The sequence below is a fragment of the Anarhichas minor genome, unplaced genomic scaffold (assembly GCF_050575085.1).
Source record: "Anarhichas minor isolate MPS153535 unplaced genomic scaffold, ASM5057508v1 ptg000021l, whole genome shotgun sequence".
Taxonomy (NCBI): domain Eukaryota; kingdom Metazoa; phylum Chordata; class Actinopteri; order Perciformes; family Anarhichadidae; genus Anarhichas; species Anarhichas minor.
In genome coordinates, this window is record NW_027466467.1 from 7,224,077 (window position 1) to 7,240,335 (window position 16,259).

General features: G+C 41.7%; 1 protein-coding gene across 1 annotated transcript; it reads right to left on the bottom strand.

The window, feature by feature from the left end:
* Positions 1 to 6,531: 6,531 nt before the first annotated feature.
* Positions 6,532 to 15,846, bottom strand: LOC142954657 (inter-alpha-trypsin inhibitor heavy chain H3-like). Its single transcript, XM_076095813.1, has 17 exons — positions 15,725 to 15,846; positions 14,055 to 14,090; positions 13,947 to 13,970; positions 13,008 to 13,165; positions 12,820 to 12,924; positions 12,569 to 12,731; positions 12,190 to 12,300; positions 11,939 to 12,067; positions 11,681 to 11,797; positions 11,428 to 11,596; positions 10,684 to 10,809; positions 10,075 to 10,256; positions 9,704 to 9,889; positions 8,926 to 9,065; positions 8,594 to 8,754; positions 8,360 to 8,389; positions 6,532 to 8,192 (listed from the first exon to the last, which is right to left on the bottom strand). Exons 1-17 carry the CDS (start codon positions 15,830 to 15,832, stop codon positions 7,912 to 7,914), a joined length of 2,226 nt encoding a protein of 741 aa, XP_075951928.1. The 5' UTR covers positions 15,833 to 15,846; the 3' UTR covers positions 6,532 to 7,911.
* Between the last annotated feature and the right edge of the window lie 413 nt (positions 15,847 to 16,259).

Below are 16,259 nucleotides of genomic sequence, written 5' to 3' on the forward strand. Positions count from 1 at the left end.
GAGCCTGGACAGACGGATACACGGAAAGGCAGAGAAATGGGAAGAGTGTGTCAACGGAAAGACATGAGAATAAGTGGAAAGAGAAACGCGTGTATTGCAATCATGGGACCCAGAGCGCTACACAACAGAGCACAAACAGTAGCAGAAAACCATGTGATAAACACACCAAATTAGCTATATTCAAGCCAATGGCAGATTCACAATAACAGAACTTATTTTAATCAAATCTGGACTCTATCCATACTGGTACCTCCTTAAATTCAAAAGTAGATATGATGATGATGATTACATAACACACACAAACACACACACGCCGTCAGCCAACCTCTAAGTTTAGCCAACACCTTTCTCTTGAAGCGGTACTGGGTGTGAGCGAACACATCAGATCCAGGAGCAGATGAAAGAGAGGTCAACCCGCTGAGGTGAACCTCTTCTCGGGCTGACCAGGGCTAGAGGCGCCCGCCCGCCTGGGTGGCACTGCCGGCACCCCTCAGATCAACGGGTCTGGTTGTGATTTGGTGCTGCGGAACACTAAGCCACAGCAGAGGCTTCCTGCGTTTTCTTTTTTTTTTTTTCGTTCCCAGGATGGCTTGGCTAACGTGGGTGAGGAAGGGGTGATCGAAAGGTCAGGGGGGCTCCAGTCAACTGTGCCCTGAGGGGGAATCCTGGGGAGGGATAGCAGAGTGGTAGCTGAGAGGAGAGGGGGGGGGGGGGGGGGGGGGGTATCCCTCAGGAGCCTGGCCCCTCCCAAATCAAAACAAACAAACAGAGTGGTCCTCTGATCTAATCTGGCTGGACTAAAGCCCTCTAAACAGAGCGCCTGGAGCAGCTACTACACAGCAGCTTGTCCCGTCCCATCCAGCAACTTAGAAGTACTGTAACTACTACAACAGCATTGTTACAGGATCTTTATGAAACTCATTTACATTAATACATTGGACGCATTCGGGGCTAGTTGCAATATTATCCGCTTTGAACTGGAAGTAAGCGCTCACTTCTGAAGATTGAAGACACAGGGCGGGTTTAACTTATTTACAGGTATTAACAATTACTTTAAGTGCTGCACTGAAAACACTGCAGGGGAACAGTATTTCATCGGCTACTCGCCTGGGACAGCCAACGTGTTTCTGGCTCTTTGAATACTCACCCTAAACATTCCTCCTGTTTTTGTGTTTCGAAGCTTTGCTATGGTTTAGACAGTAGACTAAACTTCTCAGTGGCTAACTGTTACCACAACACAATGCTAAACAAATTCCTCTTCCCCGGCAGTGCACCCACCAATCGCAGCGCAGCGTTCCGTCAGCTGACCAGCGAGAGCAGATGAGGGTGAGATTAGCCCAATCAGGGGTCAGGCTGAGGTTATCACAACCACTCCAAAACTAAAACAGATGGAGAGCGGAGTGCAGCACGACTCAACATCTACTGTCGGCCTCGTATCTTTGGGCCGTGTATCCTCCTGCTCCACTGGACTGGAAGAATGGCAAGACTTAGCTTTGGTTTTGGATTCTGGGTCAAGTTGCTTTAACTAAAATATAGTGTGGATCAGCAAGTCTGAGGCGTAAGATACGACTCGTGATAACACAAGACGCGTAAATCTCACACAGTGGTTAATGCTCTCTGTCCCTCAAGAGGGACAAACACAACATGGAAACAACAAAAGACGCCCGCACGCAAACACCTCTTTCTGGATATTCATGGTCACATAGAAACCTTTTTATATCACAAACACACACCTAAAATAAGTTCCTTTCGGGGAGCAGGGGCTGAGATCAGCCAACATTGGTGTTCGAAATATATAAAATACTGCCCATACAAACAGAAAAAGAAGAGAGGAAAAGTATTTTAAAGTATTTGCTGTGGTTCTGAGGGTTTATGATAACAACAGGTACCCAGCTTTTTATGTATCAGTAGAATAGAGACCTGTACAATGCCGACCTGTCTTGAACTGGCCTCTTGGAAGTACAAATAAAAACGTGTCTAGTTTGTCCCAAACGTCTTTCCCGTCGTCTGTCAGTCTGCTCGGGCTTTTTTTCCCCCCACTTTGTCTATTTTTGCATAATTGTTTGCTTGTTCTTTTCATTATCTCTCCATCTGGAATTCAACTCCCTGCAGTGATAAACATAAGGCCCCTATCAGTCCACTTCTCCTTCTTTCTCTCTCCAACTCCTTGCACCTAGATGAGATGCAATTGTGATTAACAGCGACAAGACGACACAAGACGTTTGTCACGATGGAAAAAAACAAAACAAACAAACAAAAACCGACGAGATAAAATGATGGAAATATGTACGACGTCTTATCGCGGATGCTAATTGTTTCCGTGTGGGAGGGGAGGCCGGCTGTGGAGACGAGCGGTGCGCGTGAGGGAGGGAAAGAGGAACTTGAGAATATCCTCCCTGTGCGTTTGGCCTGCGCCTGACTTCAGAGCTAAGCCCTCTCTCAAGAGAAGGTCAACACCAGGTTCAACTTTTCACCTCGGCAGCCTGAGAGAACACACTAAATACCAAGGATTACGCCACGGTGCGCTGCAATATCGCCTGGCCTTCGCCGCATTTCACTGCAGCAGATATGCAAAAAATGTATTTAAATTAGGTTGAAATCATGTAGGTTAAATCTTTTGAGTTAGATTACCTGCAAACTGCATTTTGATGACATTTTGGTTACAAACATGAACTCACAAAGTCCACAGAACATCAAAGGGGACACCAAAGCCCCTCGTCGACCTCCTGTACTGTGGACTACAGTGGCGGAGAGTCGATGACGCTTCATTTAACTTTTGGGCACCATGTCTAGTGGTGCAATGTATATGCGAGCGTGTGTGTGCACATTCTCTTACCTGTGTGTGTGTGTGTGTGTGTGTGTGTGTGTGTGTGTGTGTGTGTGTGGGCATGGCGATGTCAGCGTCGGTCAGGTGTAACTGAACAGAAAGACAGACAGACAGGCAGGCGGCCGGCTGGCGTCAGCGGCCACACGCCTGTCACGACACACCACACGCCGAGGAGCCGCATACCGCAGCACCCACACTGCGTGCACACAATGAGCGCTCAGTCCCCCGCATCACGCACCAGCGGCAGCAGCAATGTGAAATATTCACACAAGGACAAAAGGTAGAGAGACGGGCGGGGGAGGGGGGGGGAGAGACCTGGGAGGTGAGGACGGAGGAAAGGGTTCAAAAAGTGCGGTTGAAATTAAATAATATCACTTGAGACAAACTTGAGCGTTCAGACAAACGTGCACTGCACAGAGAGTGTGCATGTTTGCATTTTCAAGTTTTGTATACAACAAGAAAAGTTTATTTGAGACAGCTGTTTTTAAATTACATTAATTTTGAGATTTACTTTGACAAGAAGAAGTTGTTAAAATACGAGTAAAGGAGGATGTCCTTGGTAGTAAACAGCGTTTATTTTAGAATGATTATACAACTACTTTAACTTTCATTTAAACTATTGCAAAAATCATAACTAGGACTGAAACAATTAATCATTTGCACAATTACCCAAATGACAGTTCTCACCAACAATTTTATTAATCAAATAATCATTTAAGTCCGATATAAAAGCTGCTCTTCGCTCTTTTGCATGACTGTAAATTGAATGTCTTTGGTTGTTGACTGTATTCAGTTTCATAATGTCGCTTTGGGCTCCGGGAACTTATTTCCGTATTTCCCAATTTTCTAACATTTTATAGAATAAAATCAATAAATAGATCGACCAAAAAAAAATCATCGAGAGATGAATCAATATTGAAAATAATCGTTAGTTGCTGCACTAATCACTACTTTGATTCAGTCACTTTCTCAAAATATTGCAGCAGTTTCTATGTGGAACTTTGTAAGTAAACTATTTATCTTGAAAATGTCATTTAAAACACACGCAATACAAAAATACAATGTTCCTGTTTTTCCCATAAGAACTGAAAAACTACAAAGATCCTTGAAAATAAATATTATCTCACAGGAGTCAAACCTGACTGTGGGACCTGGGTTGAGGCGCTACAGATGTTTTACAGCCCTCTCCCGCCCTCTAGTGGAGCAGCAGGAGAACTACATTAACCGCCTGCCGTTTGCTGCACAACCTCCTTATTAAAACTCTTAGTCTGACCTGATGCTTCTAACCTTGTGGGGATCTGGGGGATGAAGAGCAAAGATATTAATGTCAGCCATGTGTGAAGAAGTCGCTCGAGCGTTTTCTTCAACCGGGGCCAGTGGAGCACAGTGGGGCCCTCTGACACCCTGAGCCCCGCACATCTGGTGTTAATCAGCAAAGCTTACACAAACACACACATACAAAGAGACAGACACACACACAAGCAAACACTTCGGCAAAGATCCCCTTAAGAAAATCCCTCTCAACTCCTGAACTTCCGACATGACTGGGGTCAACACACTTGCCCTGGATCTATTCGTACAAACACCAGAGCCGTGTAATAAGAGCTGGTGAGTTGTAACAGCACGGTGTCCTCACACTCACAAACACACAAAATACAGATACATTCAAATGGCGGATATAAAGGGGGACAGAGACGAGGAAGATGTGTTCTGAGCTGCTGATGAAATAAAGATACACCAGTCACAACAGCACAATCAGAGTGACTATAGCGTTCCAATACCTGTATACTATTTAATATGTCAGAAAAAGATTTAGTATGTCCCAATACATAGTATGCCAATCGCAGTATGCCATAAAATACCAGGATGTTCCGACTACATTTGTTCGCATTTTGCAGTTGGCAAGCCAGCCTGCTTTTCTGGCTATTCTGACCCACAATCCTTTGCACAATCCACTGTTATGAGGAGTAGTATGTCCCATTTTACTGTATACTGCATGCAACAGTACGTACTTTGTAAGGGCAACTGCAGTTTGTACTAAAAGTTAAAAAAATAAAGTATGTGATTTAGAACGCAGCTTGGATGTCTGATAGCTCAAAAGGTAGAGGTCAAACATGTCCAGAGGCAGGCAGAGGGGTCACATTTTGAGCCAAAACAGCGTCTATTTAACGATAAAGCTTTGAACAATGACCAAAAACCCAAACACACACCACTGTATGCCATTCAGGGACTTCAATGGAAATAGTGAAATAAAGACAAAAGAAGAGACTAATGATTGTGGATACTGAGAGCTAATGTAAACCTTCAACAATTACCTGACAATTAGATACTTATAACATTAACAATGGCTGAGCTCTAGCTTCTTTGGCTTCAGGGTCCCAGTATTATACATGCTGGCTCATTGTCACACTGATGTGGCTTACTGAGCCGTTATTAATGTTATTAGAAACACCTGTGATTTTCTTACTCTGACAAGTTAAAAAGTCTGCTGTGCAGTCCAGAGAGGACAACTAATTAGCTAGTCAATTGAAATCACCTGTGTGGTTGTACCATGGGCGTTCAGGGCCATTAACAAAGGCTTTATATATCAAAACACATTTATATTTGTTGCTTGTTGTTAAAAAACAAAGCTAAATCTTGACCCTTTTTTATTATCATTAGAGTGCCACCTTTCTATCCTAATGTTTTTTAGGAAAACAATACATATTCCTTGAAGCATGGCACCCAGATGAAATATATAGAAAGTGTTTCCTTTCATGACTACTTGCATGTAGCTGTGTCAGGAGTAAATGTGAGTACATAGCGGTCACATGTGACTTCATTTTGGATTGCTGAATCTGTCAACAACGATTGTTCCACCATAAATAATTTATAAAGCATACATGTAAAGGAATGAACATAATGCAAACACCATCACTAAGGTTTCATATGTACTGACTGTGGAAACTACTTTAATCCTACACTGCTAGATAATATACTGTATGCAGTGTACTACACCATACTGTAACAATAAAAGTATGAGTTAGTGAGCTCCTGGTGAACACATTTAGTTTGAGCACACACATAAAAGACATACCTCTGTCCACACGTTTGTTCAACACCTGCTTCTGGTCTTCTCTCTTCAGGTGAGGTTCGGTGGAGAAAGTCTCCTGCCTGTTGCTTCTACAGGGCTAACGTTATACATGCAGAAATGTTAGTTTAAGCACATTTTTGACATTTGACAACTTCGTCGGTTAGTATCGTTGTAGTCTGTTCGTTTGTAGAAGTGAAACACAATGTTTGAAAATACTTACGAGAAAGCACAAATCTCACCTTTTGTGTGGTTTGTTTAATTATGTTTTTGAGTGCGGCGTCTTCTTTACCTCCGGTTTGCGGCGCAATAAGCCGCAGTGAGCTCACTGCTGCCCCCCTGTGGCCATAAAGCTACTCACAGGTTCCTCTCTACACCTGCTTTTTACTGATATTAGATAAATGAAAGGGCAAACATGCCCAATACATATTTGTAGTAATGTAGGGCGGGGAAATAAATGCCACTATAACAATATTCCTTTAAATTGACTGCATTTAATGTTTGCTAAAGTAAGTGTACTACAGTTAACCATAGATTCCACCCCTTGACCTCAAGGTGCGTGCTCTCACCATGTTCTTGTCAACAGTGATGAGGTTGAGGAAATGAAGTGCTAGCTGTAGGCTACTTGTACCACTCCAACATCCCAGTGCAATGTGTACTCACAGTGGACCAGCTCCAAATGCTGAGACAATCAAACAGAAACGGGTGTACATTATTGTAGACACTACAGTCACACAGTCCATATATGCCAAGTAGTTATTGTTCAGGGCAGTAAGGCAAGGCAAGTTTATTTGTCTAGCACATTTCAACAACAAGGTAATTCAAAGTGCTTCACATAAAACCATTAAAAGCATCAAAACATAAAGCAAAAGAAAAGGAGATTTAAAAACAATTAAGAACATTCATTGAAACATTAAAAACAGTCATTAAAACACTAATAAGCAGTGTAAGAAATAAAATACAGTAGTAAAATGCAGGAATGCAGGAAATTGATTAATATCCTTGAATCTGGTTCAATTAACATCAGTGATTGAAGCTGAGCACTGACTTTCAAGTACTGTCCTTGGTACCAAAAACAATTACTTCTGTTTTATCTTTGTTTAATTGAAGAAAATTCTGGCACATCCAGTTGTTGATTTGTTCAATGCAGTTACCCAGCCCTTGTATGGGATTATAGGCCCCTGGTGATATAGTTATGTAGATTTGTGTGTCGTCTGCATAATTATGATAACACACTTTGTTGTTTTCCATAATCTGAGCAAGTGGAAGCATGTAGATGTTGAACAGAAGAGGCCCCTGTATTGAACCTTGGGGAACACCACATGTCATTTTAGTCAGCTCTGATGTGTAATTAGCTACAGACACAAAGTATTCAATGTCCTTCAAGTAGGATTCAAACCAGTTAAGTGCTGTGCCAGAAAGTCCCGCCCAAATTTTTAGTCTTTCTAGTAGTATGTCATGGCCGACCGTGTCGAATGCAGCACTAAGATCTAGTAATACTAAGACTGAAATTCTGCCATTGTCTGTGTCTAAGTGGATGTCGTTGAAAACCTTAACAAGAGCTGTTTCAGTACTGTGGTGCTGTCGAAGGCCTGACTGGAAGACATCAAAACAGTTATTTACGGCCAAGAAGTTGTTCAGCTGGTGAACAAAATGCTTTTTCAATAGCTGTATTGTGAATCAAGGTTGCAGCTCCCAAAGCACAGAGTGAGGCACAACACAATTGGTACAGTTGTGGCCGAGGTCATGTACACACCCATGTTACCTTGAAGTGAACCCAAAGTGCAAATACGTTAAACCCAAATATGCTGGGCTGAGCGAGGTGCAGGCAGTACTGCACTGACAGCAGGCTAAAAGAATGTACAGCAAAATATTGATTGGATTGCAAGGAAGTGTAGAGAAGTTAATTTGGTATGTGAAATCCTCAGACTTATATAATTCTATGACAGCCTAGTATTGGAAAGCTTTACATAACATATTATTTATGTCATCAGTAAATCCATCGGTCTACGTTCTAACTTTCACAAACAGCACACATTATCAGTGTAACCATCAGTAACATTGTCATAGGTTCTCTAGCCAGGTTGCAAATGGTTCCTGGTTTGTCGTTGATGTTGAAGCACGTAGCGTCATTTTTCACGTCATGATATTCCCTCCCTGATAGCGTGTACTCATATTTGCCCCCTAAAATCCAGTAAGCTTTGTAATCATTGTCGCTCTCTGACATCAAGTAATCATCTTCGCTGTCTGACATCGAGTAATCTTCGCTCTCAGCAGTAACATCATCAACGTATCCTGTCATACAGAAAGCATATATAACAGTCAAACTCAAGTGTGTTTGAAATACGTATATACATGTGTGGTGAATCAAAAGAGAACTGACGTAAAAAACAAAAACAAATGCTGGTAAAATAAAGATTAAATAAGGTATTACACATAATTAAGTTAAAAGAGTGTCTTACCACTATGTCTCTCTGCTTTCTGTCGCTGGTCTGTGAAACAGGGCAACAATTAGAAAACACATAACACATAGTTGTTTTCTACATGCATATACTTATTTAAAAGGTTTCTAATAACAATATGCTATACATTTTAAAATAAATAATATACTAGTTTTACTGGTCAGTTTAGCAGATCATTATTAATTATTTTTCCTACTCATCTGTAATAAACGTGGCCTGTTGCATTTCCCTCACCCTCAGTCAGTTTATCAGCGATGAGAGGGCCGACTGGTCCGTCCTCAGTTTCAGGCTTGGTGACCACCATGGAGGTGAGGGGGGTGACGAAGTTGTATCGCAGGGACAACTCCAGTACCTTGGCTGTCGCATTGTCTTTCTCTTGCCGAGTACCAATGTCACTGGGAGATCGAAGAGGAAGAGAGAGCAGAGCAGTTGATTGTTTAATAATGACATATAACGCACATGATGTGCTATGAAAAGCACATTATGTCACAGTTCATGCAGAAGCCTGCTTCAAATCTTGGTGCAGGTACAAACAAAGATGGCAGACACCATTCAGAAGAACAAACCGGTTCTCCAGTAGCTGTTGGATGGTGAGGTAGGCCCACAGACGCTCTGAGAAATCCCCAAAGATGTACTCCTGGTCTGGGTAGATCACATCCAAGTTTACCACACTGGCCTTTCCCTGCACCTGGAAGTCTTCCTTCGGCTAATAAAAGAGCAGAAAGATGAGAAATTGAATTTCAAGTATTACTTACAGGGGACGAAATAATAGAATCATTTGATATCAAGGCTAAGAGTCTACTAAACTTTTTCAAAAGTTTACTTAATGTAGGAATATAAATACACTAACATTTGCTAATTAATACAAAGTACAGCTGAGGTTGATAGGAACACCAATAGTTTTGCAGGTATTTGGTCATAAACTAAAGTATTGGACAAATTTGAAAGTTTGACCTGATGATGAAGCCTGACGAAAAGTTAAGGGATCAAGTGAGTAGGATTCGATTCATCCTCTGGGGACCATGACTGTATAATTACATGGCAATCCAACAAAATTGGTGTTTGAGATTTTTCAGTGACCATCCCTTAACAGAAGGATCAGTAAAATAGGACCATCATGGCATCATGATTTGATCCCTACTGAGGCCCTGAGATAGTATAGAAGAAACTGAAATTGCTAAAGTAATAATATGTAGATTGAGACAATCTACTAAAGTTCAATTTGTTTGTATTATCATTCTCACAATTCAATATTAAGTCACAGGAACTGTCTCGCATTTTGTCTATTCACCAAGATAGTGTAATACTAATAATTTAATTGACATATTGTTGTCCTTTTCTCACCCCCTGGGCGAACACCTCCACCAGGAAGTTATCCATGTTACTGTCCATCAGCCGACCGGCCACCACGATCTCTGAGCCGTTAAACAACTGGCTGTAGTGGTTTTTGGTCACGAAAACCACTGCTTGGTCAGGATAACGCAGGTCTACCTCCAAGAGCAGAGGGCTGGCCACCTCCTCATAGAAACCCTGGAACAAAGACACACTCCAAATCATGCATTGTCTCTTTCTTAAATGTCCTTGGATATGCAAACACACACACACACACACACACATATATATATACAGTATATATACATATATGTGTATATATGTATATATACACATATATCTCCAAACAGGCATGGACATTATGTTTGCTGTAAATACCTTACCTGGAGTTGAACGGCTGCATCTGAACCCTCAAAGATCCTGCGGGCTACTCCTTTGTTTTGTCTGGACATCACATCCAGGAAGGAGTAATCCACATCATTTCCAAATCCAAGAGAGAACAGAGTCATCTTCCCTCCAATAGCAGAGCCCACATTCTCCTGAATCTTCTTCAGGTTGGACTCCCCTACATGTACACAAGCAGGCACACAACTGTTATGTGTGAGCATATAATGACAGCAAGACTTAAGCTACTTCTAAGGTTTTTCAAACTTTGATTTCTATTGTGTATCAAATTGCTGCATTCACAAATCTATAGGGGATTCAGCACACTAAAGGTTTGTCTTTATTCACAGACAACTTTTTGATCTTAAAAAGATCTTCCTCAGGGCTTTCTTTACAAACAGAAAGAAACTAGAGAGGATAAAACCCTTTTGACTACTTTCTGACACATCTACTTATTAAAATGTTTATGCACAGTGCACAGAACCACCCCTTTTTTATATCAGGGTAAGCTACATGTCAGACTTGTTTTAAGCTGTTGTACTTAATCTACATGTAGTGACGTTTTAGAATGGAATATTAAAATCTAAACTTAAAATGAAGACATTTACCGCTGTTTGGCATCCCATCAGTCAGTAAAATAATCATGTCCGCACTCCTCTCTGGAAGGTTCTTGTCTCGTCTTTCTCTCTCCAGCATGCTCACTGCCCTCAGTACAGCGTCATTGATATTGGTGCCTGAAAGGTAACAATACAATGAGCAGATTAACACGGACTTTTGTTGAGAAACATCATCATAGAGGACATAACTACAAAACAATTCCTCAATGTGTTCTTTAAAGGAATAGTTCATTTTTTTCCGTTTTCTTGCGGCGCATTAGATGAGAAGTTCCATACGACTCTCATTTCAGTCCACTAAGTATGAAGCTACAGCCAGTAGGCGGTTTTCTTAGCTTAGCATAAAGACCGGAAGTATGGGGGAAGCCAGGCTGGATCCAAAAGTGAGAAAATACAATTATCTGCACTTCTAAAAAAATAATACATTGTATCTTGTTTGTTTACTCAATACAAAAACAAAGAGTAAATACGACAATTCAACTTCCTGGAGTCTCTGCTTGCTTCAGGGCACTCCTTCCTTTTTCAGACCCTGCTTTACTCACCTCTTCCTTGCTCTGCATTCAGCTATTAACCTTAGTGACACAGGATGTGTGTATCGTAGGTTTAAAATGTCGTGCGAATAGGCATTTGACATTAAGACTGAAATCAAATGAACCAATGAAAAGATGACAAATTGTAAAATTAGGAAGTGCACAAAAAATATGGCATAAAAGTTGCTACCATTTGCTTTCCTCTTACTTCCATTGTCTCTTAGTTTCCTGATGTAGGCAATGGCTTTCTCCACATTTCCCTTTGTTGCCTTGGTAAGAGAGTCCTTCCAGGTGGTAATTTCATCATCAAACAGGATCAGAGCAAAGTGGTCCTCTTCGTGGAGGTCTTTCAGAATGGCCACCAGTGCATCGCGGGTCTGCAAAGATTCCCAAATTCACACATGAAGATGTGCATAGTGATGTATACAGTATGGGGCTTACCTACACAAAAAGTATTTCACCTGTGCAATCTTTGTTCCACTCATTGATCCGCTCCTGTCAATCACAAACGCCACATTCTTTGGGACTCTGGGCAGGTCAGGTGGAGCAAAGAAGTGCACAAAGTATCCGTTCACAATCTGAAGGGAAATACAGAATATGATTAAGACTATTATGGAAATATAACACAAGGGCACAGCTATGCTCGCCTTTAAACGGCTAGGCAAGTAAAACGAAGATCAGAAGTAAAATACTAAGCAAAGTCTTTGCTGGCCGCTGACCTGAAGTTCCCCAAGGCCCTCTCTCCGTTTCACATCGTACTTGATGATGAAATCTCTGTTAATTATGGTGCCTTCACATCCTGGACATTTCCTCTGCTGCTCCAGTGTTGGTGAGAAAGAGATGTGTGCCTGAGAGACAAAGAGATTCATTTCAGTTGACATTATAGGACTCATCATTTATTCTAACAAAACCATCATAAAGTTCTTATAAGTCTATAAACAGCAGGATAGAAATCTTTCTAACTCTTTACCTTTGTGTCTGTGACGGTTTTCTCCACCAGGGGGAGCAGCTCATTGGAGAGGAAGGTTGCAGTGGCCTCAACAAAAGCAATGCCCTGGGGCTCATAGATGTTTGTCACAATCTGTCTCCACACACACACACACACACACACACACACACACACACACACACACACACACACACACACACACACACACACACACACACACACACACGCAAACGTTATCCCTGAGGCAGATCAATTGTGGAGTCATTGTCATGTAAAGTCTCATTAATGTCGACACAAGTTCCTCCTCACTATTTGCATTCCTAACACTGGACACACATTTCAGCTCCTCCTGAACAGTATGTCATTATTAAGAAAACTGAATGAGGAAAGCGTGTCCCACCTGAAACTCCTGCACCGGTTGTTTGGGTTTAACTCGAGTCAGAATCTCATACTGGCCCAGTTTCCTCTGAAGGAGCTCCTCGTAGGTCAGAATGAAAGTCACGCTGCTTTTGGCTGCGATGTTGACAGACACTGAAAACTTCTCCATCGTCCTTCCAGAAGCTCTGTAATAATGTTCATGTGTTACTTTAATGTGTTGTTCACACCAACACAGGTTCAGAGCCCTCTGTAACATATTTCAGTCCGACTCACTTGACCAGTCCAGCGGTCTGTCCAGAGGAAACAGCCTTCTCATACTGTTTCTTGGCTTTCTCTTTCTCCTTCACCTCCCCAACATACACCTCACCATCAATTTCCCTGTGAGGAACAAAGACACTTGTCAAAAGGTGAAGAAACACAGGATCTATTCCAATAGTCACATGTACTATATTCTGACTGACATGCTGAAGTTGACGATGAAGGCCGTCTTGGGCAGGTCCACTTCGAAGAAGATTTCCTGTGAGGACTTTGCCTTGTTCAGAGCCCTGGAGGTCATGACGGTGTGGGCGAAACGAGACATCACCGTGCAGTCCACTTTCACACTGAACACCTCCACCATCTGAAAGGATGGACAGTTTCACATTCTGCCTCATTCATTGTCATTCTTCAACTGTCCACTAGATGCCCTCAGACTTTTCCACCACCCCCACCCACCTGTTCCACTTTCCCTTCTCAGCCTCGAGATCATTGAAGTCACAATGTTGCTTTCCATCTAAACCTGTACCTGTCTGCTCCATTCATGTTTCATGGACCCTCATTTGATTCTGTTCAGACTTGCCCCTCATGCCAGTAGGCCTCTGTATTTTCATCACCAAAACTTTCCTGTCTGACTGGTCTGTCTACTTTATCCTCCCCTTGTTGAGATGATTCACAATATGTGACACTTGCTTTCTAAAAAGGTGTCATCAATAATAAATCATACCCACAAAAAAATCTAAAACATATTATAGCAAGACCAGTGGCCAAGAGAACATTCATGTCACAAAACCCAGAGAGGTCACTTTAATGTAAACACAACAAGTTGAAACGTTTAGAGAAAGGAATAAAGCACAGAGAGACAAATCACTTCCAGCATGTTTATTATCTCCAGCAAAGCAAAGAGAAGAGAGACATACATGGCAATAGACACGGCAGGGGCAGAGAGCGGAACAAGAGACATCTGGAGGCAATGAGGTTTATAGAGAATGTGGACTTCATTTTGCAAACAGTAACAATACCACTACACTATTAATTTCCCAGTGATACATTAACGTGCATGTAGAAATGCCTTGTTGTTAAGAAAGGTCGTACCTCTGTTTTGACTTTAGAATGTTATATGAATATCAAAATTGTTTCCTTACATTCACAGAGCTTGTGCTTCTTTTCTGTAGAAGACAAAAAAGACAAGTTACGCATTTTATTTTCAGCAGGATGAAACGAAAATCAGTGTAGGACTTAATTATGCATACCGTTAATAACCTGGGGCCCATGGCTTCTTCAGTCTCCTGGAACACAACATATGACTTAATGGTTATTGGGAAAGGAAAAGCAGGACTGGAGAGAGATGTGCACCAAATATATAACGATTTGCCAACACTACACTTGATTGTACAATGTTGTACAAACACTGCATCAGTAGTCTCTATCTGAGGCTTCCATGCTTTTGATATGATCATCAAAGTTGCCTCTCTCTTTCACAAGACGTCTTTTAGAGCAAGTGTTTTGAGTAGATTGCGTAAGCAAGTGTTGCCCCAGAATCAGACAAAAAAATTGAGACAGGCGTGGGAAAAGAGTTTTAGATGTCACGGTCACACAACAATCAAGCTGGCAGGAATAAACAGGGAGCGGCAGGCTGGTTGAAACATGAACAAACTGGTGGACGTAGGCGGGCAGGTGGCAGGATCAGGAAAACCCCAACTCTCAACTCAACTAGTGGGTTTAAAATGTACCTTCATTGTTAATTAAAAACTTGCTTTACAAAGTTTTTCTTCAGTTTTTTTTATTCTTATTATTAGATTACAAATTTCAAGACAAAAACAAGAAAATGTGCAGTTAATTTCTTTTTTGTAAGCCTACGAATCAAAAGAAAAAATGAATTAAAGCTGCAAGCAGCATTGATTGGGCCCTCGCACCTTCCTGCACGTCGAGGGTCCTGGCAGGACTCTGGTTGACGCGGCCGTTCATTTGTGTGACCATCAGACACTGCATGCATGAGTTAGACTGTATTTTCAGCGTGGACCAGCGGCATAGCCAGGACATTTTGCCAGGTCTTAAGCCTTGAATGTTTTGAGTGTAACTCTGAATACAATCGTAAATGTAACCCTGTAAAGATCGACAAAAGACTGGATGTGTGTGAAATTATGATATTAAAAGTCATATTTTCAACTTTCTATCTCAGAAGTTTGACCACGGGGATATTTATTTTTTCAAGTCTAACTTTTAATTAATTCATTTTTTTAGCTGGCGGATTCGCGGGAGTTTGACACGTGGTTTAGAGCATTTTTTTTGTTTTAAGTCTACATGTGATAGGCCTACATGTGCCTACCAAATTTTATATATTGATATGGGGCTTCAGCCCCCCTAAAATAGGCCTAACGACGCCCCTGCATATACCTACCAAATTTCATACAACTAGGTGAAACGCAATGTTGGGGCTGCTCTAACGGGCCAATTTACCATACAGCAGTCATTTCGCAACCACATCAGACGCTATTTTCACCATGACTGAATGATGCGTACAATTTCAGGAGCTGTATTTCGCGCTGAAAGATGTACGAGAATAATGATAATAATAACAATAAGCAGGAAAACAATAGGTCCTCTGCTCCGACTTCGTCGGTGCTCTGGCCCTACTTAAATAGTCTCATAGAAAGATCAGATGACACAGCTGGAAATCACCCTTTTCCCAGGAAAACAGCTGTTGCTGCCAGACACGCTACGCACGCCACTTCCTGTGGTTGATGTTTTCATGGAAAAGATCAATTCTTACCAGTAACTTAGTAATAAATAGATATGACTTTACTGCAGATTCAGGCTGTTATAAACGGTGCATGGGGTGATCGCTAATGAAGTGCAAGCTGGCCACAGATAATAACAAAACAGGCATTGTTTACATGTAAACGCTGCACACGTTAAATACCTGTGAGAGAGCGTTTCTGCGATAAACGAGCAGGGCTTCCCGGGCCTGAGCTGGAAGCCAGACGCAGACACAAATCCACAGTAACATGACTCTACGCAGCGCAGGCATGGCTGGGAAACAGCTGTCGCCTCTGCCCTGGGGAAGGCTGAAAACAAGCGTGGAGGGAATTCGAGGCGGGGACAAGTGTTTTACTCCACCCACACTCTAACGGAAGAGGGAGGACCCTCTGAAACTCATGGGTTTGTGGGAGTCAGTCCTCCAGTCTATTGTTGATTTCAGGCTTTAGCTATGGAAGCCCATTATGAGATACTGAGTCATAATTGATATAATGAATCTTGTGTTTTTATCTTTTATTAACATATTTATTTCTTCTCCACGGTTGATTAACGCAATACAAAGTGTAAACCACCAATTAAGTGTTATATGACAATACTTCCTGTGGTAAAAACAATAATTATAAAGATTTGGTACACAGAGGACATTTCCCTTTGGACTGTTTAACAATGATGAAATACTGCAACAGTACGTACTTTGT

Coding starts and splice junctions, on each gene's coding strand:
- LOC142954657 (XM_076095813.1), bottom strand. CDS start 15,832: ATGCCTGCGCTGCGTAGAGTCATGTTACTGTGGATTTGTGTCTGCGTC. Junction 13,166..13,946: donor GAAGCACAAGCTCTGTGAAT/GTAAGGAAACAA, acceptor CCATCCTTTCAG/ATGGTGGAGGTGTTCAGTGT. Junction 8,193..8,359: donor GAAAGCAGAGAGACATAGTG/GTAAGACACTCT, acceptor TCTGTATGACAG/GATACGTTGATGATGTTACT.